The sequence below is a fragment of the Magnolia sinica genome, chromosome 4 (genome assembly GCF_029962835.1).
Source record: "Magnolia sinica isolate HGM2019 chromosome 4, MsV1, whole genome shotgun sequence".
NCBI classification, from domain to species: Eukaryota; Viridiplantae; Streptophyta; class Magnoliopsida; order Magnoliales; family Magnoliaceae; genus Magnolia; species Magnolia sinica.
This window is the reverse complement of record NC_080576.1, coordinates 28,828,139-28,850,896: the sequence shown is the minus strand read 5'-3', so window position 1 is coordinate 28,850,896 and position 22,758 is coordinate 28,828,139. Positions and strand designations below refer to the sequence as shown.

General features: G+C 42.3%; 2 protein-coding genes and 1 long non-coding RNA gene across 3 annotated transcripts in view; all 3 read right to left on the bottom strand.

The window, feature by feature from the left end:
• Positions 1-2,402: 2,402 nt before the first annotated feature.
• On the bottom strand, positions 2,403-7,030 carry LOC131242907 (pentatricopeptide repeat-containing protein At1g08070, chloroplastic-like). The gene is made up of 2 exons (XM_058241890.1): positions 4,738-7,030; positions 2,403-3,906 (listed from the first exon to the last, which is right to left on the bottom strand). The coding sequence occupies exons 1-2, from the start codon at positions 6,285-6,287 to the stop codon at positions 3,399-3,401; spliced, it is 2,058 nt and encodes a 685-aa protein (XP_058097873.1). The 5' UTR covers positions 6,288-7,030; the 3' UTR covers positions 2,403-3,398.
• Positions 7,031-8,582: 1,552 nt separating this feature from the next.
• LOC131242914 (uncharacterized) overlaps positions 8,583-22,758 on the bottom strand; it is a 34,807-nt gene continuing 20,631 nt past the window's right edge. Inside the window, exon 2 of the long non-coding RNA XR_009169763.1 lies at positions 8,583-9,103. This is a non-coding gene — a long non-coding RNA (uncharacterized LOC131242914). The remainder of the gene's footprint in view (positions 9,104-22,758) is intronic.
• On the bottom strand, positions 20,556-22,733 carry LOC131242909 (pentatricopeptide repeat-containing protein At1g10270). The gene has a single exon (XM_058241891.1). The coding sequence runs from the start codon at positions 22,612-22,614 to the stop codon at positions 20,914-20,916; it is 1,701 nt and encodes a 566-aa protein (XP_058097874.1). The 5' UTR covers positions 22,615-22,733; the 3' UTR covers positions 20,556-20,913.

Genomic DNA, 22,758 nt, shown 5'->3' with positions numbered 1-22,758 from the left:
TATCTTATTTGTTGTCTGTCCATTTTCGATAATCTTAGTCTTGTTGGAAAGATAATTAGATAAGCATCTTAAAAATACTAAAAACTACTTCGATCGAACCCCGTTTGACTTATCAAAAATACAATCATTCAATATATGAAATCAATTGTATGAAATTTGACTGATTATGTATTTTCGATGTTTTTAGGCTCATTGGAAATGTCGCTCGATAAACTTTTTAATTTAATAGAAATCACTTCAATCGGATCCCGTTTGAATAGTTTAAAGTTTGGTAAGAGTTTTTACAATTTTGGCTGCTTGGCAATGCGTGGTTTTGGTAAACGGATCAGATCTTCCTCATTATAACCCAGATTGGAGAAAACTTAAATTCGTTAGGAAGATCATTTGATAACATTTCCAATGAATCATAAATTATCTTGATTGGTCAAATTTTGCTCTCAATAATACCATGGTTACTTTGTGTATAAGGACGACCGTACTTTCCTCAATCTTAAAGATATGACCTATCACACCTCAACACAACATTATTTGAAAAGATTAAATAGTACAGAGAGTAATCCTTGGATAGAGTGAGTTCATTTTATCCTTTTTGCACATCAGTTGCTACGTATAGAGAGTATAGAGAGTTTCCAGGTTTCTGGAGTTCAGATATACGGCCATGACCGAATCATTACTGGATTTGGCGCTAGCCAATCGGGTCTATTGGTTGTCTCCAGGAAGTGCCAAGTATGCTCTCAATTCGACCCGTTTGGATTTTCAATAATTTCTAAGTTAGTAAAAGATAATTTATTGAAGTAAAGTTGAAGTTTAAAGAGTAGCTTACTCTCATTTTAGATGGGGCGTCTACACCTTGCAAACCGAGGGACCACTGTGGATCGCTCATAACCAAGGTCAGATATGGAACAATGATAGCCATCCAAAATTGGATGGCCATCAAATAAGCAAAAATATAATGGTTAACTATCTAAATTTCATGGGTCAAACTGGCTGGTCAAGACTGTCCTACAATGTGATTTTCACGTCATGTCCAATAACAGGGGCCAATGTTTGGACGGTACGCATTGTCATATTTGTATTGTAAAGCAGCGGACAAGTCTCCACCAAATTATTATTATTATTATTATTTTCAAAATAGATGCGAAAAATCACCAGAGTCTAATCCCACTAGGAGGCGCACCCAGACCGGGTGAGGGTCAGCCCAAGCATCCACTCTTCGAGAAAAAAAGGCCATGATTTCGGGTCCAGCCTGTTTAAGTAGGCTCTTCCATCTTTATTTTAATTGCATGTAGTACGTAAGAGTTCCTATTTCAACTAACAAATTCAAACAATCTGACACTGGGTTCCATAATGCTGTCCGATTAATTATCCTGCCTGTATATCAAGCGGCATCTGCTGCCTCCGTATTATATAACTCCAAAACATTAGACATACAACTACCATAAATTATTATTATTATTATGGCTCGTACCTTCCCATCAGACTCATGAGCTTGACTTGAGCCCATCCAATTACTAATTGGGCCTGAAATTTTACACCTGATTATGGCTCAAGGCCAACCCATGCTGAGCACATAGACCGGAAGACCCGACTGGTTGGCCTGGCTTGTTTACTAGGGGTGCCACTCACATGGGTCGGGTCAACTCAAGCCTAACCCACGTTTAAAGAGGAATCGGCCTAAGGCCCAAATCAAGGTATCAAATACAAACCATAACACCATTTGGGTTGGGTTAGGTTGAGTGGGGATAACATTTGCAACTGGTAAATTAACACATAATCCATATATGATTTAATCATCAATTAAATATCACTCAAGTAATAACTGAGTACCAAAATAACACTAGTGAAATAAAGCCTACAATCGCCTGTCATAATCAACTAAAATTAACAAAGAGATGATACAGTCCCTCAAAGCGTTATGATCTATACTGCTCCCACTTGCATTAGTTCAGTTACTCCAATTGATTGATCAGGGCTGTCCATTATCTCCAGAACACATTTCTAAGGCTACCATGCAAAAATTGCACTGAGCTGATAATCCAATCCATTCCTGATTTGACCATATCTTTATAGTGATCCTTTTTCAAGGCCATGGATGGGATGGCCATGACAAAGTGATTCTTTAAAATCATAAGCAATCCATGATGGTCTCTCACAGATAGTTCATATTGTTGATTGGACCTATTTTTTTCGTGGAAATGATCTTAACCATCCATATTAAAGACAACTGATCGAAAGGTTATATTTGTGAGACATGATTGCATGGTTGACCATGAAATGAGCATTGGTCCTAGTGAAGAGTCTAGATCAATGAATTGGATAGTCTAAGTGTTCCAATGCAACTAAATGCAACTGGGAGCACTGGAACATTTCTCATTAAAGAAATAGATAAAAAGAAAGAAATAAAGAAAGAAAAAACCTCACTAATTTTTAGAGAGACTATTCAAAGGACAAGGGACAGCTCGGCATGTTGCCCAAAGCCAGTTCCAATAATAAACCATATATAGCATAGAGTCTGTATCAGGGATTCAAGCCATTAACCCACACACTCACACCACAGTGAGTACTCGAATCCATGACCTGGTGTTGAAACTCACGAGGGTCTGGTCTACCAATGAGGCATGAGTAAGGAAGGACCCATGAACACTATTTTCTATGCAAGCCATGATTCCACGTTTATATATTGGTATATTAGTCATGACTCTTATATGTATCTACTGCATATTTAGGTTGGATTCGGGTTGCTTGAGGCCTCAACCCTTAAACCCAACCCAACCTCAAGAGGGATTGGGCCAATTGGGTTTGGGTTGACCCAACTCAAGTCACACCCCCATTGTCAACATCCTCAACTAGGGCTATCAACAGGCCGGGCCTGGGGTTGTCATTGGCCAGGCTTTTGAACTTTTCAGGCCGGGTCTACTCAAAATCATGATTTTACTGAGCCCAAGCTCAGACCAATGACAACCTTATCCTCAACCAAACCATGATAGGAAGCAGATCTTACCTCGGTCATCCCTGTTCAGGCCAAATTTAGGTGGATGAGTTCCAATGAACATTCAAGCTCAATCTGAGTGGTCTGCGAAGGTGGGTTCATGAGAGAAGCTTGGGTGACCGACCATATGTTACTCTTGAGTGGTGTTGCTGTCAGCTCGTGATTTTCGGGAGGGTGCAAACAACATCTGCTTTAACAGCGACAGCTTTGATGCATTGATCCATTGACTCTTAGCCTGTTTTTCTCAGCGGTTCCGGATCCCATTGTCAAAGAAGCATAACCTAAAGGCCAAACTGATCAAATGATCTTCTGATGTTCATTGTTAATTTTGGATTGCAAACCATTTTCCTTTTAAGTACCATCTATCTGATGCCCACCAATGTGATGGTTTGGATCATCCAATAACACTCTACCAATAATCCATACAAGAACATGTGCCATCTGTGAAATGGTGGAAGCGATTTCGATCCCTCACGATGATTTCCCTGCCATAAACCTTCGAAATCAACTTTGTGACATTGTGACAGTCGCTGCATACTCGAAGGTTCTTCACTATTCTAATGGTGGCGTGCGGCCCTGTGTGCATGAGCCCAAATGCAATGGCCAATTTCTCACTGTGCACAGATAGAGCGTGTTCTTTCTCCTCTTCCTCAATATCGAACAACACCTGCTTTGTATCAGGTGAATATCCGATGGCAATCTTCAACTGCTTTGAGATTTCAGACAGCTTGTTGTAGATGCAGTCTGATTCAGGGTGCAACCTGTCACCGGCTACAAACCGGTGCACCATCCCTTTCAACTCTATCATGCTTAGACCTGGCAATTTAGCAATGCCTTTGGATTTCATCAGATTTCTTACCTTCCTCGCATCGTCCCATCGATCAGAAGCAGCATAGATGTTTGAGAGGAGGACATATCTGTGGAAGAGAAGATTAAATGAATATAGAGAATTTTGGTGTATCTGATTTTCACAATGCATGAGATACATTCGAGTGCCTGTCTACGTCTCCGTGTATAGGGATTTCAGTGTAAGCTACTCCTTCATGACCCAAATTCTGCCCTGAGTTAAATCAACTCAGTTGAGTCAAACTCGGATGAAGAACTATTATTGCAATCACTGATCCGCCCTTCCCATGTAAGATTACTCATTGCAAATCAGGCAGATCCCAACTCAAGTGGGCCACACCAAAGGAAATAGTGGGGGATGGGGATACAACCATTGTTCTTGGGCCATGCCGAAGTTTTGAATCAGGCTGATATTTGTGTCTTCTCCTCATCCTGGTGGGATTCACATAACAAATGGATTGGATTGCATATAAACATCACAGTGGACACCAGGAAGGTTTCAATGATGGGCATACCTATCCCCACTGTTTCCTGTGGTGTGGCCCACTTGAGTATTTGATCTTCCTGATTTTTAGGTTCACATCCCAACATGAGCTGAAGCAACTGATGGATGGAGTGAATGCCACATAGACATCAGGTGGGGCCCAGAGTTTCTTGTCATGCCAGCTCCTACAACAAGTGCTGTAGGAAATTTGGGTCCCAACAGTGTGCCAGGGCCTAGCGTGGTCTGAGCTGAGAAACCTATTCCATTTTGCCAACTCAACCAAGCCCAACTGGTCTAGTTTGAGTCTTGTGAAATCAGACTGAGTCGTGGTTGAGTTTGGCCTGCGGCATGCATAATGCTGATCTAGTGTTGTAAATAAGTTGTAATGCAAAACAGTTTCATGGGTGTGTTGAGTTACCGGCCGCTGTGGTGGGGCTGAAGATCGAGAAGATGTTTCCCGACACGCTCGCCGACATCTATGTTCTTATGGATCCTGCAACCTCCAAGCAATGCTCCCCATGCATTGGCATTCGGCTCCATGGGCATGGTCTCTATCAGCTCTACAGCTTCCTCTAACAATCCAGCACGCGCAAGAAGATCAATAATGCATCCATAATGCTCAACTTTTGGTTCGATCCCGTAACGGCGGCTCATGCAACCAAGCAGTCGACGGCCCTCATCTACCATCCCAGCATGGCTACATGCACTAAGCACGGCGACGAATGTCATATCATCTGGTCTAACACCAACCTCTTGCATCTCATTAAAAAGTCGATGTGATTCATTTGCATGGCCATGCATGGCCATGCCGGAGATGATTGTATTCCAGGCGAGCACATCTTTCTCTTCTATATCATAAAAGACTTGGGTTGCACATGCAATGCTTCCACATTTTGCATACATGTCTACAAGTGCAGTGCCCAGAATCGTGCCAATCACAATCTTATGGTCATTAATGTAAGCATGGAGACGTGCCCCTTGATCCAATGCTCCTAAATGAGCGCAAGCTGATAGCATGCTAACAATCGTTGCATCGGTTGGCTTTACATTTGCAGCTTGCATCTCCTCAAAGAGGGCCAAAGCTTCATTAGATTTCCCGCTCTGGGCATAACAAGCTAACATCGCATTCCACGACACAACATCTCTCTGAGGCATCTCGTTAAAAATTCCACGCGCCCCTTCAACATCCCCACACTTTGCATACGCTGCCAGCACAGAATTCCAAGAAACCAAATTTCTCTCAGGCATCTCATAGAACAACGCCTGTGATTCCACTAAATTCCCGACGATCGCATACCCATTTATCATCGTATTCCAAGAAACCACATCTCTGCACTCCATAAGATCAAACACCGAACGCGCGACCGCCAAATCCCCACACTTCACATACCCATCAATCATCGAGTTCCAAGAAACCACATCCCACTGAGAGCACACATCAAACAGCTGACGGGCAGCTTCCAGATCCTTCCCATCAGCATACATATGAATCAGAGAACTCAGAACATATGAATCCGATTCCAGGCCGACTTTAACGACATGGGCATGGACTGTTACACCGATCTGAGTTGCCGATGACTCAGTGCAGGCTTTTATCACAAAGGGGAACGTGAAGTTGTTCGGGCGAAGGCCTCTGTGGAGCATCTCTCGGTAGAGATGGATTGCTTGAAGTGGGTTTTTGGTGGTGGATAGTCCTCTAATGAGAGAATTGAAAGAGAAGATGTTGGGGTTTTGCAGCTCCCTGAAGAGGGTTTTAGCATAGTCTATGTTTCCCTGAGGTGAAATTGCACAAAAGAAGATTGCTTTGAGGGTTGCAAAGGTGTTTGAAGGTGATGGGCCTTCTTTGATGATCTGGGCATGGATCTGTTGGAACTCTTTCATGCTCTTGCAAGAATCCAGGAGCATGTGAGTTGGGTTTTTACAAAAGAGTTTTCTTGTTGCATTTGGGCTGCTGCTAGTCATGGACATACTATAGATATGAGTGGGAATTTTTGTGTTTTTGCATGTTTCCTCTCCTCTCCTCTTGCACGTTTAAAGAAACTTCTTAGATTATGGACGCCGGAGCCATGCAAAACGATAGGACCCACGTGAAGATCAAAATCAATGCATAACCAATGGTTTAGATCGATGATAATCAAGAGCAGCCACCTAATGTGTAAACTGGCCTGATAATCAAGACGGATGATTGTAACGGTGGGGCCCATCCTATGTCATGGTTCAGATGTCCTAAACATGTGAAACTTCGGTGGGAATGAGTTCCGTGCAGACGCTTGTAGGTGATCAGTTCTCGCGGCATGCTAACCTAGCACGCAGGCCGGTCTTTCCCGCCAAAGGACTGAAATTTGGGAGTGGCAATGGGTCGGACCATGATAGGCTTCGCCCTAAAGCCTTAGCCCGACCCAAGTTCGGCATGGGCCTAACATAACAAGCCGTGCCCAAAATGGTTGGACACAGCCCAGCCCGAAAATTGATAAGTTCCCTATTTCCCACTTGAATTTTGCTTAATCTATCAATTGATCAAGTGGGGGACACGCTCATAAAGAAATGGACGTTTTAGATGAATGAAACCAACAGTCTACAATTAAGATTATATGGGTTGTTTAAGTTGGGATTAGAGGTCAGATCGGGCCAGGTTGGGCTAAACCGATTGATCCCAAACCCAATCTGAAAAGCGATTATATACCATGTTGTGAGCCCTACGCCCCCAATCCACAGAGCTGGGTCAATCGGGCCAATTCGCTCCATATCAGTCAAAACACATTTACGGATGAAACCATACTTCTGAAACTCGACTCCATTGATGTCTATATAGATCGGGTTAACTCAAAGATTCGACTCCATAGTCGCGCCTTTAAATTCGGGAGAAAATCTTCAAAAATTTTACGAAGTGATGGACTACCAGAGTTTTAGCAGCCACCGTGAATTTTTCCGGGCCATTGAAAAAACACATTTGTTGATCGGACCATTCATCCTTTGGCATCTTTGCATTTGTATGAGGCCTAGAAACGGACTACTCGTGTGCAGAACAATTCTTTTACTGTATGGAGCGAGGGAGGTTATGGATAGGGGTGGGCATCGAGCTGAGCCGAGTCAAGGTAGGCTTGACTCGGCTTGTCCATGCTGTACTCGAGTTCGAGCTCGAGCTTGGCCTCGAGCTCAACATTGAAGCTTGGTTTGCTAAAGTTGTCGAGTCGAGTTTGAGTCGAGCTAGTGGTTCAAGTCAAGTCGAGCTCGAGCTTGTTGGGTAAGAGAGTAATGAATTTTGTTCTTGATCCTCCTCCATTGATTCAGAAGATAAGCTAAATAAAAAAAATAAATAAATCAAATATGCATTTTACATGACGCTCCAAGCAAAATTCATTTTTGGTTTGACCCGGCAACTGAAACAGGGTGTAGTGCATCTTTCAGCAGTCCAGAAAATCCATCTGTGAGCCCTATGATAGAAGAACAATAGGCCAAAAGCATCCTTAATTGTATGTTCTGAATTACCCATCATCATAGCCATACTTTCTAATGGATAGGATTTTGAGCAGACCTGAGACCAAAAAAAAGTGAGACCCACCTGTATTGTTGCAGCTTCGAGTCAAGTCAAGTTCGAGTTGAAATGCCCGTTGAAATGCTCCCTGGTCAAACTTGGCTCGAACTCAACTCGAGCTTCAAATAATTAGCTTGACTCGGCCCAAATCGGCCATTCAAGCCAAGTCAATCCGAGCCAACTCGAGCCGAGTCGAGCGAGTTTTTCGAGCTAGCTTGACTTGTGAACGGCCCTAGTTATGGATACAAATTCAAGCAGCTGAGTTTTATAGCATCCGTATTCCTGCTTCTGCTAATATACGGTTGCATGACGGTTCTATATGGATGACTTTTCCCTAAGCATTTTCTTTTCTTGTTGTCCTGGGCTAAGCGATGAGCCTTTACACATCTTTGGTGCCTTTGAGGCCTCCCAACGTGAGATCCCCTGCTCTTTGGGTCTTTCCCTTTGTATTTTAAAAAAATAAATAAAATCCCAAGGATTTATTGGATACACCAGCTGCATATGGCGCCTGATACACAGGCACTTAAAAAATGATATACTGCCATTTATGAACTCATATTAAACCGGCTAAATTTTGGAACCTAGTCACAAAATTACAGCATAAAAATCAGGTTGGTTGAACTTACCTGTTTTTTGAAATAAGACCATTGGATATTTTACATCTAACTGTCAAGTAAATAGCCAGCAATATAACATTTCCATAACCAAATATCAGCAAAAAAAATAAATTCATGATAATAAATTATTTGCATGCTGGGTAGCAATTTCAAAGTAATATCTATGTGCCTGGCTATCGTCCATCACACACTACGTAGTGTCAAAGTATTTCTCAAAATTATGTTAACTAAAAAAATCCTATATGGGAAACAGCAAAGATAAGCTGCTAAGATGATCAATTGAGTGCATTTGTGGTGCCTGTGTGAGGGTGTGTTCTATGTTTGGGGCATGGATGAATATTAGGGTTCTTGATATATAGATCAAAAACATCAAAAAAAGGAAAAAAAAAAAAAAGGAAAAAAAAAAAAGGAAAGGAAAAAAGAAAGAAAAAAGTCCTATGATATCCATTTGACAAGTAACTATTAGCTAAGCAATCTCTACTGAAGGTCACACCCAAAATAATAATAATAGAAGGAAAAAAAAAAAAAAAAAAACATTAGTTAGGCATGCTCTCCTTTTCAATTTCTTGCACATTCTCTGCCAAATCCCTGAACCTCTGGGAAAGAACCATCCAGACCCTAACATGATAAACCTACCTTCAGAAATGGGTGTTTTCATTACAGTTTATATATAGATTATAGTTTGCATTGATTGCCAGAAAAGGTCTTATGCAGCCTCAATCTTCTATATTCTAACTTTGATTTGTTTCTTGATACTATAATTGAAAAATAAATATATATTTTTCCAATGGCATACAATTGAAAATATTTCATAAACATAACCATGACAGCTAAATATAATTTTCCATGCATTTTGTACAATACAAACAAAACCATTGGCACATGTATACACAAACATAGTAACTGGAAGCTTATTTGGATCAACACACCATAGAAGCCACAAAGAAACAATTTTACAAGAACAATCTCCATCGGTGCAAATTCTACAGTACAAACTCACATCAAGGTCTCACAAACTGTGCCGTAACTTGAGTGGACCATTAATGAACTATACAGAACCAGCAAAGGTTCCCTCCTAAATGGAGGGAATTGGGAGTAAATGAAGGTAAATGATATTTTAAGGGTGTTTGGATAGAAGTAAATTCATGCAAATGAAATGAAAGTAAATGGGCTTGTAAATGAAATCCTAATCCTCCCTATGAGAGAGGATTTGGAAGTAAATAGGGGTGAAATGCCTTTTTTGAGCTCCCTTGGAGAGTCGCGCGACTAAACAAAGGTGGCGCTACGCACATGTCCACCATACACATGACATGCTAATGATGCTCTAAAGCCATTCAAATACCGGCTACATAATGCAAATCACACCAATAAAATGATCCAAACTGTCTTAAGGTTGGTCATCTAAATGGACGGTTAAAAAGCATTGGCAAGTTGCTTGTTTGTGATCCTTATGTTTATGGCCCAATGGGCTTATTACAATCAATCTATTAAATATCACATATGTACACAAATTTGAGATATTAAAGCTGATTTGGAATATCACATATGTTACTGTGAATATATTGAAAATTTCCAATGCATTCCAAATCCTCCCATTTATTCCATGCCATTTACTCCCCCATACAAACACATGCTGAGTAAGCCATTTACTCTCAATTCATTTACCTCCAATTCCATTTCCCATTTACCTCCATCAACAAGTTCCCAAGCGAGGCCAACACAAGTGGGAATCCATAAACCAGAAAATCCATGTGCCCCCACCCCCCCCCCCCCCCCAATGGTCCCTAACCTCATCGTGGGCCTATTGATCAAGTCATGAAATCATGATCGTAAATATGCCCCAAGAGGCATTCCTGGACAACCTTAGCTGGCCAGAGAACAACGTCCTAAGCTTGTGTTCCTCGTTACTCAGGATGCCACCAATACCTACGATCTGACAACTCCAGATGAAAGGATTCCACAAGTGAGTTTCTACATACCTACGATCTGACAACTCCAGATGAAAGGATTCCACAAGTGAGTTTCTACATTCCCCTCATAGGGTGAGGCCTTTAGCATTCTAGGCGCCATATCCACTTGTGAAAACACTGCATTCTCTTTCCAACCAAAGCTCATCCCCAGCGTCCATGCCAAACTCTCCACATTCCAAATTTCTACTAATTCCAGCAGTCACACTCCTTCAAATTCATCTGCTATGAGCAACTCATAGAGAACAATGTCAACCTGTTAAATTGCCCATGACCTATCATACCCTGCATTGGTTACACACTCAACCAGCAAAATAGCTTTTTCCATTAGTAATAATCAATATCTCATTCCAAAATTCCGCTTCTGCTCTTCGGTCTGAAATTTCAATTTTCGATTGCCTGAGTTCTCCTTGCCATCAACCTTCCATCCCACCGGTTCTCCTACAATTGAATTGCTTGCAAAAAAATCCCAATGATGGAAAGGAAACCCAAGTTAATTCATACTCAATATTGTCTGACAAATTCAGTACAATTGCTCAATAATTACAGATTGTCAACAGAATATCAATGCAAAATTCCATCTTCAACCTTCCCCAACTTCTGTTTTCCAATCCCCATCCACTTCCCACAATCCAACCTCTGCTCTTCCATTCAACTCTTCTGAACTCTAATTCACTCAAAAAATGAACCAATTTGAATTTTCAAAAGCAATTGTCTGACAAACCCAGTACAATTACTCACGCCCATTACAAGTTCTCAACTAAATATCCACACAAAAATTCTATTTCGAGACTCTCCAAATTCACAAAAATTCTATTTTGAGACTCTCCAAATTCTCAAACCCCACCCTCTTCCCACAATCCAATTTCGACTCTCCCTCCAACTCTCCTCATCTCTAATTCACTCAAATATAATTGCTCATACGTTACAGATTTTCAATTCGATATCAATGCAAAATTCCATTTCATTCTCCCCAAATTCGAATTTTCAGTCCCCATTGGCCCAGCCTCTTCCAAAACTCCAACCTCTAATCTCCCACCAATTTTCCTCACCTCTAATTCACCTTTAAAAATCACATTAACAACCAATGTGAATCCCATGGTGAACAATATTTCCACTTCCAACAGTCTACAATACAAGATTACAAGCTCCATCCTCTTCCTGCAATTAATCCTCTGCCTCTCCAGTTACAACTCTCCTCAAATCTAAACCACTCATAGAAACACCTAGTCATCCCAAAACAACTAGCTCAAGAAGCTTCCTCCAATCCTCCTTGCATCATATATCAGATTTGGCTCAGCCAAACGCCCCCGCCAGTACACCTCCCTTAGACCGTGTGCCACTTACCCTTGGCAAAATCCATGATCGATTGTAAACATATAGGATGTTCTTTAACTGATACCAGCTTGGCAAATCCCTTGATGAGATGCATGGTTGGCAAAGTAAAGGCAGCCAATCCTTCAACAAAATTCAGAGTAGAAATTGCATTCTCAGTGGGGCATTTTCAGAACTTCTCTTAGTTCTCTTCCTTCACATCCATGGAGAGTATGAATAAATCATAGTAGAGGCAATTCACTTCATACCGCCTCAGGCCTATCTCATGATACATCCTGCAAGTGATCATCCGATTGGAAGCTCCATTCGCAGGGACACATGAACATATGAGTGCCAGTATCTCTATTCTCTATGAGGGGGGATCTCAACCTTTCCTCCAGGAATTGCTGCCAAGGGTGAAAATTTCACACATGATATGGTACTGCTGATTTTCCTTGCAAATGAACACACGGTACCTTGTATTCTCTGGTGAGAGGGTGAAAGTGATCCCTGATAGCTGTTTTCAAACAAAACAATGTTTCAAACAAAGTAATGTTGGAGGTTGGAGAGCCTTCAATTGCTGGATCACATTATTGAAGGTGTAGTACAAGCTGGGAGCTTCTACCAAGCAAATTCGACTGTTGATGCATGAAATGACTTTGACGTGCTCAAAGGAGTGGTTCGAGGGGCTTGCTATCTATGTTATAGAAGAAGAATGATGGGTCTTCGTTGAAGATCTTGTCAGGATCTGAAACTCAGATGATAAAGACTTGGATTGGTGCTGAGATGCTGGATGGCTTTAATGAAGCATGTATGTCATATAAAATGATGCATGTACTTGCATATGGACAGTAATTTGATTAGGGATCTAACATAATCTGGGGAGAATGTTAGTGATAGTATCTATGAGAAGAGAGAGAATGCTTTTACCCTCTTCCTCCTCTCTACTTTTCTTCTCTCCTTGCCTGGCCCATATAAATGATAGACAGAGACAGGTGAAAACGCTATTTTCATCCTATTTATTTACATCAGCAGATTGTGGATTGATGGTTTGGATTCATCTAGACAACTTCTTGTGACAAATAATCCCAAATCCTTCTGATATTTTGAAAATATCAAATATTGAAGATCCTAACCCTTCCATTGATGGCTTTCAATAGGCAGGGAAAAGACGAATTATACAATGCTAGGCCAGACGTATGCATAATACCATCTTGGATTTAGATTATAACTTTGTACAAGTGGGACCTGTGGTTCAATGATCCAAATCAAATTTCTTTTTCAAGGGTAAGCACAAGATACCTTGACCATCATCATCATCATCATCATTATTATCTAAGCCTTATACCAACTAAGTGGGGCCAGCTAGATGAATCCTTTTCCACCATTCCACTCTATCAACGGCCATAACTTACAGCTAGGCCATAGGTTATCAAGTCTTTTCTTACTGCCTCCACCCACATCCTTCTGGGTCTTCCCCTTGCCCTTTTAGAGCCTGCAACTTGTACGAATTCACTCTTAACAGGCGGTTCTGGGTCTCTGTTGCAGATGACCAAACCATGTAAGTCAAGTTTCCCTAATCTTATTACCTATTGGTGCTACTCCTAAATTCCCTTGAAATGCATTCATTTCTAATTCTATCCTTCCTTGTCTTGCCACTCAACCATCTCAACATCCTCATTTTAGTCACACTCATCCTATGGACATCATGGTAACAACCTTCTCAATCTCTCCACTTTCATGAATTATTGACCCAAGATCACAAAAGTGGTCATCTTTGGGAGCTTCTTGGTTAGCAATCTTTACTAATTCGCCATTCCTAATCCTATTGTTACTAAAATTGCACTCTATATGCTCTGTTTTAGTCTGACTAATTTTAAATCCTTTTAGATTCTAAAGCACCTCTGCATAAATCTAGCTTTGTGTTTATGTCCGTCCTTGTCAATCAAAACTATGTCATCTACAAACAACATACACCACAGGATCTCTTCCTGCAAATGCCCCATTAACTCGTCCATAAGATACCTTGATGTTTAAGCGAAATCCAAAGCACTACTATGATGGGTCTAAGGTATTCAGAAATGGTTATGTAATGGTAATTGTGGGAATCATTATGTGTGATGGGGCTGTAATGGCTGTTTCAGAAGAAAAAAAAAATGGCCCGTCACGACCGTTGCAGGGCTGATACAGTTGTTTTTTTTTTTTTTCAAAAAGATAAAAAGAAAGAAAAAGAAAAAGGAAAACAAGAGAGGCCATAAACCGAATACCTTGGAGGGGTCCCACTGTGGATGGTCCATACACCTACATCTGACGAATGGAAAAACAAACGTAGCCATTTGGCATATATCACAACAAATAAACAGTTGACAAAGAAATACAGCAATGGTTCACTAATGGAACCAAAAAAAAATAAAAATCTATAGCTTCGATCATCCAATCCAGGGTATATTTGGTGCATGGACCATCTAGGTGCAGCCCATCATATCAATGGTTTGGCTTAATGAAAATGTGCCCAACCCACTTGTAAAAATGCAGAACAACCCTCACACAGACAAAGAATAAATGCAACAACGGTTCATGTTCAACAATGGCTCACTATTACATCATTCGCCACGTGGGTCCCACAAAGTATGCACCCTAGCCAAAAAAGAAAGGCCAAATTGCACATTAAGTGGGTCCCACATGCATGAAAAAGAAAATCAGACGGTTAAAGGCATGTTTGGATGTACCCCAACTGCAATCAACAATGACATTACGGAGGGCATGGCGATTTCCTAAAAGTAGACTGTGTTTTCTGCCTCTCACAATCCAAATCTGCATCCATTCCATTTCAGAGCATGCAACAATGAACAATGATTTGAGTGGAAAGGCATCCTACATCATCTCACTTTGCAATGCAAGAGGATCCAAACACTCTAAAAAAGCTGGGCCAAACGGTCCATACTCAAAGTAAAAGGCAGTTTAACTAATAATAATGTGGTGAAGACAGTCAACATCTCTGAAACCCAGCCTGGTACATGGCCCGGATTGGGGACTTGTGGCACCTCTAGATGACTTTGTTGAGGCTTAGACGCCGAGCCTGCAAGAGGATGGATAAGACTCTAGTATGTCAGGTGATGCATGGCCCTGCAGAAGCTTGATAGTGCTTGTCTTGGAGACGTCGTTAAGGATGGTGATCATGTGGCTATGAACATGCATGAGGCCACACCGCATGTGAGTCCCCTTCCCGAGCGAGAGAGAATCCCAGTCATTCTATTTTCATGTCTAGTAGCAACCATAGACAGAGCTCCATCGAGGCTGATGGGTCTAAAAAAAGGTAAAGACTGCTGCATCTCAGCCTCAGGAGACCTCAACGCCTCTCTTTCTAGAGTTTTCGACATCATATTTGCAGGTTTGGGGGAAGATCCAAGAGTCTTAAGCGTAACAGCAACTCTAGAGTTTTTACGGCCTAGCAACGATAACTTTGCCCTGAAGATTGGCAACACAAATAATGTAGAAGGGTCCTCCCAGTAGATGATGAAAGATACGGCAACGGTGCAAGGTAAGAAGCTGTTTCTCAGATTGTCAGCACTAGAGATGTCAAATATGGGATTCAACAGCTCTGAAGAGTATTTCAGCATCCACCAGACATGGGTCAGATTGTCAGCACTAGTGATGTCAAATATGGGATTCAACAGCTCTGAAGAGTATTTCAGCATCCACCAGACATGGGTACACACCGATGGTGATGCCTCTACTAGACAGTAACTGGTCCATTCTAAGTGATGATGGAGGATCCTTATCAGAGTACTCAGCTTCTAGCACAACGGGCAATGTGACCACAATTAGATTGGTGCCATGAAGCAGTGCAAAAAATCCAGAAAAGGTAGATTGATCTTTACTAAGGTGGACATGATAACTTGGGAGTGTGCAGATCCAGTCGCTTTCTAATAAAGGCAAGCCAAATATTGTGACAAATCAAGCGATACAGTCAATCCAAGTAGCGAAGCAAATTGGAGTGACAGCACAAGGGGCGAGAGAAGTGCTACAAAATATTTTCAAGCAAATGGAGGGGACGCATAGGCCGGAAAACCTCAGTGAGAAATTCCAACCACATACAGGAAGAGCAAATCGGACCCTGGGAAACTCAAGAGATCAGTCAGGGTGGAGAACAAAAGAAGTTTCAATGATGGTGCTATCATGGACTGTTAGGGGGCTGGGGGCCTCCAGAAGGAAGCTGATCATCAGTAACATGGTAAAAAGCACCATATATCATTCTCATTCAAGAATCAAAATGGGAAAGTCTAAATGATAAAAGATAGCAGAAATTTGGGGCAGAATAAACTTTAGCTGGACAGCAATTCCAGCCACAGGCTCAGATAGAGGGATTGTTATGGTCTGAGATTGCAGCAAAATCTGTTACACTGATACAATTAAAGGGCAGATACTCGGTCCCCGTTAAATTGCAGAATTTGGAAGACAACTTGGTATGGGTGATATCCAATGTTTACGGCCACATAGTGAAGAGACTCAAGAGAATTTTGGGAAGAGATAAATTATCTCTATTGGTTTTTTTTTTTTTTTTTTTTTGCAGTGGGGTGAGATTCAATCCTCAATGAAGGCTTTTGATTCCAAGTCGATAAAGGAGACAACATGATCTTTTTTCTTTTTTTTTGAAGAGTAAGATAATGTGCATTTCTGGTAGGATGAATGGATTGCGGACAAGCCCTTTGCGATTTCTTTTACAGATGTTTGCAGGCAGCAAGCCACGGTGAGGCAATGTATTCAAACACATATAACAAAGTGACTTGGGACTTCAGATTCAGAAGAAACACAAAGGAAACTAAAATTGCCCAATTCTCTAAGTTCTTGGGAATATCAGAGCAATTTAAGGTCCTCTCAAGTCTGGAGGGTGCAAAAATCTGTAAAAGAACATCTTATGGTAAATATTTAGCTAAATCATTCTTCAAAGAGATAACAAAAAGTCCCTTGAGTCTCTTCCCGTATAGCACTTGGAATTCAGCACTGCCCCTCAGAATTTCAGCCTTCATGTAGATGGCGGTGAAAGAAAAAATCTTAACCCCAGACCAGCTACAGAGGGGAGGCTACAGCTTCCCTAACAAATGGGTTATATGTATACAGCGCAAAGTATTGGTGTCTCATATGCTCATTTTTGCCCACTTGCGAAGGACATTTGGTCCAAAGTCCTGGATTCTTTGGGAATGGCGTGGATCTTCCGAGACAGGCTCCTGGACGAGATGATTAGCTGGGCAGGTAGACAATTTAAAAGCATAGGTAAGATCCTCTGGTCCATGACTCCCTTTTTGCTCTGCTGATGGACTGAGACAAACAGCTGTATCTTCAAAGGGACACAATCCTCAGCAGATAAAATATTCCAGAAAATCAGAGGCAATCTAACTTCATGGGCAGCAGGTCACACACTTTTCGTGAATTTAGGGCACTCTGAAATTCGGAATGATGGGAGAAAATGGCTGGTCAGCGAAGGTGGTTATAGCATTAGCACCACTTCTCTCCACCAAAGGCTCTTTATCAGTAAAGGTACTCGATTTTTGTGAGGGTGTTTCAATCACATGGAATGGGAGGAATGCTTCTGGATGGTTGTGGTACAGTGTTGTGGGCTTCCTCGGGCCCTGTCAAAGCAGAATCCAAGAAGAAAGTCATGTCCCTAGTAGTTATTTAGGGAGTCAGTGCAGGCCTTTCACAGCCATTTTCATCAGTTATCAATTGTCGTAGAGGTCCCTCACAAGGAAGTGTGCTCTCAGATGTCAGGGAACAATGATTGTTCTTGGGAGGTGGACTGGATACTAATAGAAATTGGGCACTTGGCTGGGAGTTTATGTTTACCCCTTCTACTGGTTCCCAAATTCCTCAGCTCTCGATCTTGCATGTTTCAGGGCTCATTGCTCCTTTCTTTGTATGGGGAACTCCCTTCCCCCTCCAATTTAGTGTTGGGTGTAAAATAGAGCATTATCGCGGCTAATGAAGGATACTCTTTCAAAATAAATCAGTATCACATACAATGAGAGAAAGAAGTGTTAAGTATTTTCTATTGCTTTGGACTCCATCGGATTTGAGAAGAAATGTTTTCTTTCAAGCCCTCCCCCCCTCCGGTGGCATATTAAGAAAGAGGATTTGACCATAGACAATCTTCCGAAAAGGGTTATGGTCCTCCCTAATATTTGCCTCATGTATATGAACGATGCAGAATCAATCGATCATCTTTTTATCCTTTGTTCCTTTACTCCGCAAGTGTGGTGTGTGGTTCTTGCATCTTTTGAAGTGGATTGGGCCATGCCACAGTAGGTAGAAGATCAATTTTGGGTGTGGCACCGAATGGTTCTCCCTAAGGAAAAGTTAGACATTTTGCACTTATTATTGCTAGCAATTTTAGGGAATATTTAGGACGAGTGCAATAGGCAATGTTTGTTGAACAAACAAGGCTCATGGGAAGAAGTACTATGGAATTCCAAGAGAGGTGTTTTGAATGGGCAACTAGGATTAAAAATGTAAATGTTTCAGTAGTTTCGCCCATGCTTGGGTTGTATTCTTTGCTGCTTTGAATTGTCTTACCAGATTAAAAATAAAAATAAAAATAAAAAAAGAAACCCTCATTGTTTAGATGTGCTCTGTGCATACAAGTGTATACCGGCATAAGATAGGAGTGGCAAATGGGTTGGCGCAGCTCACTGTGGGTTTGATGCCCTATAAGGTTGACTGGTGCCTGATTTTAGGCCTTGAACTAGATTTGGGCTTGTATCTACCCAAAGGCATTTCAATTTTAAGGTCAGTGAGGTTGGGTACCCGTGGTCTTTAGGTAGATGCAGTGTTTTAAATAGCGGTAGCGTGTTGCGTAGCGTTCAACCCTCCGTAGCGTGTAGCGTAAGCTAAACAATACTTCTATTTTTAAATTTAAATATATATATGATAAATATTAAATAGTAAGAAAAAAGCAAAATATATAAATGTCACATTCTTCAAAATAAAAATCCCAAAGTTAAGAGCATTAAGTACAATACAAGTATAAAGAACATAAAACCGACGGTAACCGGCATTTTAAAAGGGAAAAAATGAGGAAAAAACTGAAAATACCAAGTTATCTCCACATCAAAAAAATTTCAAAAAAAAGGAACGAGCGTACCTTTTTTTGTCTCCACAGCCGATCGGTTTGCATCTGGAAGCAGTTTTTCGAACTCAAGATTGAAGAGAGGGGAAAGGAGCATCGTCAGCACCGTCGGTTCACGTCTGGAAGCATATTTTCAATCTCGAGATTGAAGGGTGGGGAGAAGAGCAACGTCGGAAGCTTCGGTTTGAGCCTAGAAGTTGATTTTCGATCTCAAGATCGAAGGGTGGGGAGAGGAGCAGCGTCGGCTAGCTGTGTGGGCTGCATGGGGTGCGTCGGTTTTGGTCTGGAAGCCCTATCGAATAAGGTTTTTTTTTAAAAAAAAAACTTTAGTTGTTGGTTGTGGTATGAGTTCACCACTGTTTAACACAGTGAAAAAAGAAAAAAACAAAGAAAAAAGAAAAAAACAAAGAAAAAAAAAACACATTATAGGTAGCGCACACTACCTGCGCTACACGCTACGAAGCCGTAGCATACGCTACGAGCTACAGGGGATATACGCTACCTGCGCTACGTAGCAATTTTGCTACGCTACGCTATGCACGCTACTGAAAACACTGGGTAGATGCAAGCCTAAAATCCATCCCAAGATCCAAAATCAAGCATGCGCCCACCAGCAGGCCCCAAACTAATACCAAGTTGTGCATTTGCTACTCTACCAACGAATATCCCCATACACTTGTATCAATATAGCACATCTAAACAATAAGTATCATTATTTTAGCAAATACTCTAACATTGATTTCTTTCATTGCATGTAAAACTGATTTATTTATAAGAGTAAATTTCACCAACAGCCAGCATTTTCTATTTTGCATACAATACTTTCAAATCATCATCATGATCTACGCCTATCCCAACTAATTGGGGTTGCTACAAGAATCCTATTCCGCCATTCCACTCTATTGAGGACCATATTCTCAGTTAAACAATAGGTCATCAAAGATTTCTTACTACTACTACTCACGTCCTTTTGACACCTCACCTTTTTAAGCCTTCAAGGTGAGCCAACTCACTCTTAACGAGTGCAATTCTTGGTCTCGATGCACATGGCCACACCATCAAAGTCTACTTTCCCTCATTTTATTACTTATTGGTGGTGCTACTCATAAATTCCCTCGAATGCATTATTTCTAATTCCATCCTTCCTCATCTTGCCACCTATCCATCTCAACATCCCTATTTCAGCCATGACAACTGTGTTTGTCGGCATCAATTGGCCAATTAAGATCAGGCTGCTATGCCCCATCCAAACTAGGGGACTGATGATGATCTAAGCCTACAGCAGCCTGGGATGTTGAGAATCACAGATCTGGTTGTCCCATCCTTGCTGGTTTTTTCTGCTTGACACAATCAATCCCAAGTGAAGGATTCTAAGTTCATCACCTGCATGTATATTGGGAAAACATAATACACGTAGATACTTCAGGACATCATGACAGCGACTTCATCATGTGTAAACCTAGCGAAATTCTAATGGGTTATTGTGGCAATATACAACTCACAAGACAAATTAACATTGTTAACTACCTTAAGATAGGAAATTAACAAAGGCCAGCCCCTTAAAAATTGCGATAAGAGCTCAAAATTTCAAACGCACAAATCATAAACCACTGTAAACATTTTGAGCAAGGAAACTAATCATAGACACAGCAGAGCAGTCACACCATACAAGCAAACATATGGAGGAAAGTATAACAAATCCTTCAAAATGCCAACAAAAGATTGGTATTGTTTCTACCAGAGACAAGATTATATCATTAATAATTTATCGTTCTAAATGTCTTTGAAATGGAGTAGTCCAGACTCAAGACAACCCATCAGATAGACTCACACAACCTGCAAAACTCATCAGCTAAGACGAGAACCCATACTCCCAACAATGACCCCCTTACAGCAATTAATAATTTAATTGGCAATGGATGCCCATTTAGACTGATGTCAACTGAACATCCAAGATACAATGAACCAGCCATTTTCGTCACTCGACTCAAAAACATGAAGGACAATGTGTTATGATACTGGGTCTAGCAAAAATAGATCAAGCTGCTACCTGTTCGGCTTGAGGAGCTGCAGGTGGTGAGTTGGCAATCATACCCGTTTTCTCTTCAAACAGCTGCTCAATTTCTTCACTCCGCCCTGCTTTCCCAAAAGCATCCAATACAGACTCGTGGAGTGTGGGACTAACAGCAACGCCGTTCTTCACCATCTCTTCCAGCAATTTCCGACTTTGGTCCAATCTGTCTTCCTTGCAGAACGCGTTAATCACAATCTCATAGCTCCTCAAATCTGGCTTCACTTCTCTCTCCAACATCCGCCCTAAAAACCCTGCAGCCTCCTCGACCCTACCCCTTTCAACCAACCCATCAAACACCTTGTTGTAGAAACTGATATCAGCTTTCAAACCTGCTTCGCCCATCATCTTCTCAAACAATCTCAAAACATCATCTACTCTGCCTTCTCTAAAATACCCATCAATAAAAAAGCCGTACGTTGCTGCATCTGGATTAACCGACTTGATGGGCATTTCCTCAAACAGTTTCTCTGCCTCTGAAACCCACCCATCTTCTGCACAGAGCTTCCCGATGATGTTATTATAGCACCCAACATCCATCACACAAGGCTTCGTGCCCGTCTTCTTGAACACCGCGATGGCTTCAGAGAACTTCTTCAACTGACAGTACTCGTTCACCATCAAATTATAAGAATCTGTATTCATTGATAGGAAATTCGGTGGGGTGTGTGCAACCAGCATGTGATCAAACAGTGCCAATGCATCACTCATCTTCCGGTACCTCAACAGAACCTCCAAAAGGGTATTGCAGGTGACGGCATTCATCTTGAACTGCCGATCAAGGAGGGCCCGGTAAGACTCCATTGCCTCCTTCTCCATCCCTTTCTTGAAGTAAGCATCCATGAGGGTGGCATGAACAACGCCATCGTACACGAGGCACCGCTCCCGCAGTTCATCAAAGAGCTCGAGTGCCTTCTCCATATTGCCGAGCTTGATGAAGCCATCCATGAGCGTGTTGTAGACAAGTGAGTCGGCACCATGGCCCTTGTTGAGCATCTCGCGGAGGAGGTCTACAGCCTCGGAGATGCGGCCATTGTCAGTGAGGCCCTTGACGAGGTGGCGGTAGGTGACGGGTGAGGGGCTGAAGGGGGCGTGGGCGAGGATGTGGCGGTAGACATCGAGGGCAACGTCAACGCGGCCAGCATCGCAGTGGGTGTTGATGAGGACGTTGTAGGAGACGACATTGGGGACGATGTTGGACTGCTGGAAGAAGAAGCGGAAAAGGGCGACAGCGTCATCAAGGCGGCGGTTGCGGAACATGGCAGCCATGATAGCGTTGCAGGTGAAGACGGTGGGACGGGTGTTGGAGAAGACGGCATGTCGGGCAGTCGCAGAGGCGGAGTCTAGGTCGCCCGAGCGGATGAGGGATTGGACCCGGTTGTGGAGGTTGAGGCGGGGGCCGACGAGGGCGGAGGTGGAGTCGGGTAGGCGGGGTGCGTTCGGGTCGGGTCTAGGGCGTGGAGCCGACGGGTCGCGGCGGAGGGCGTGGAGGGGGGGCTCGATGCGGAGGCGCCGCTTCCTGCGGCGGCGCTCGGCGGCGGCTTCCTCGGCGGAGGAGAAGGCGAAGGAACGGAGGTGGGTGAGGGAGAAGAGAGGGTTTTGGTGGCGTAGATGATGGGTGGCACTGGATTGGAGGGACCGTTGGATGATGATACGGTAGAAGGACATCTTGGAATGAAAGCTGCTGATTTACAGAGCAAGAGGGATAAAGAAGACGGGTTTTTAGCGAAGAGAGGAAGACGTTTGAGGGTTTTGGAGAGGGGACTGCGCAAGCCTGACTGAGAGAGGTACTATGGGGGACGCGGATTAGCT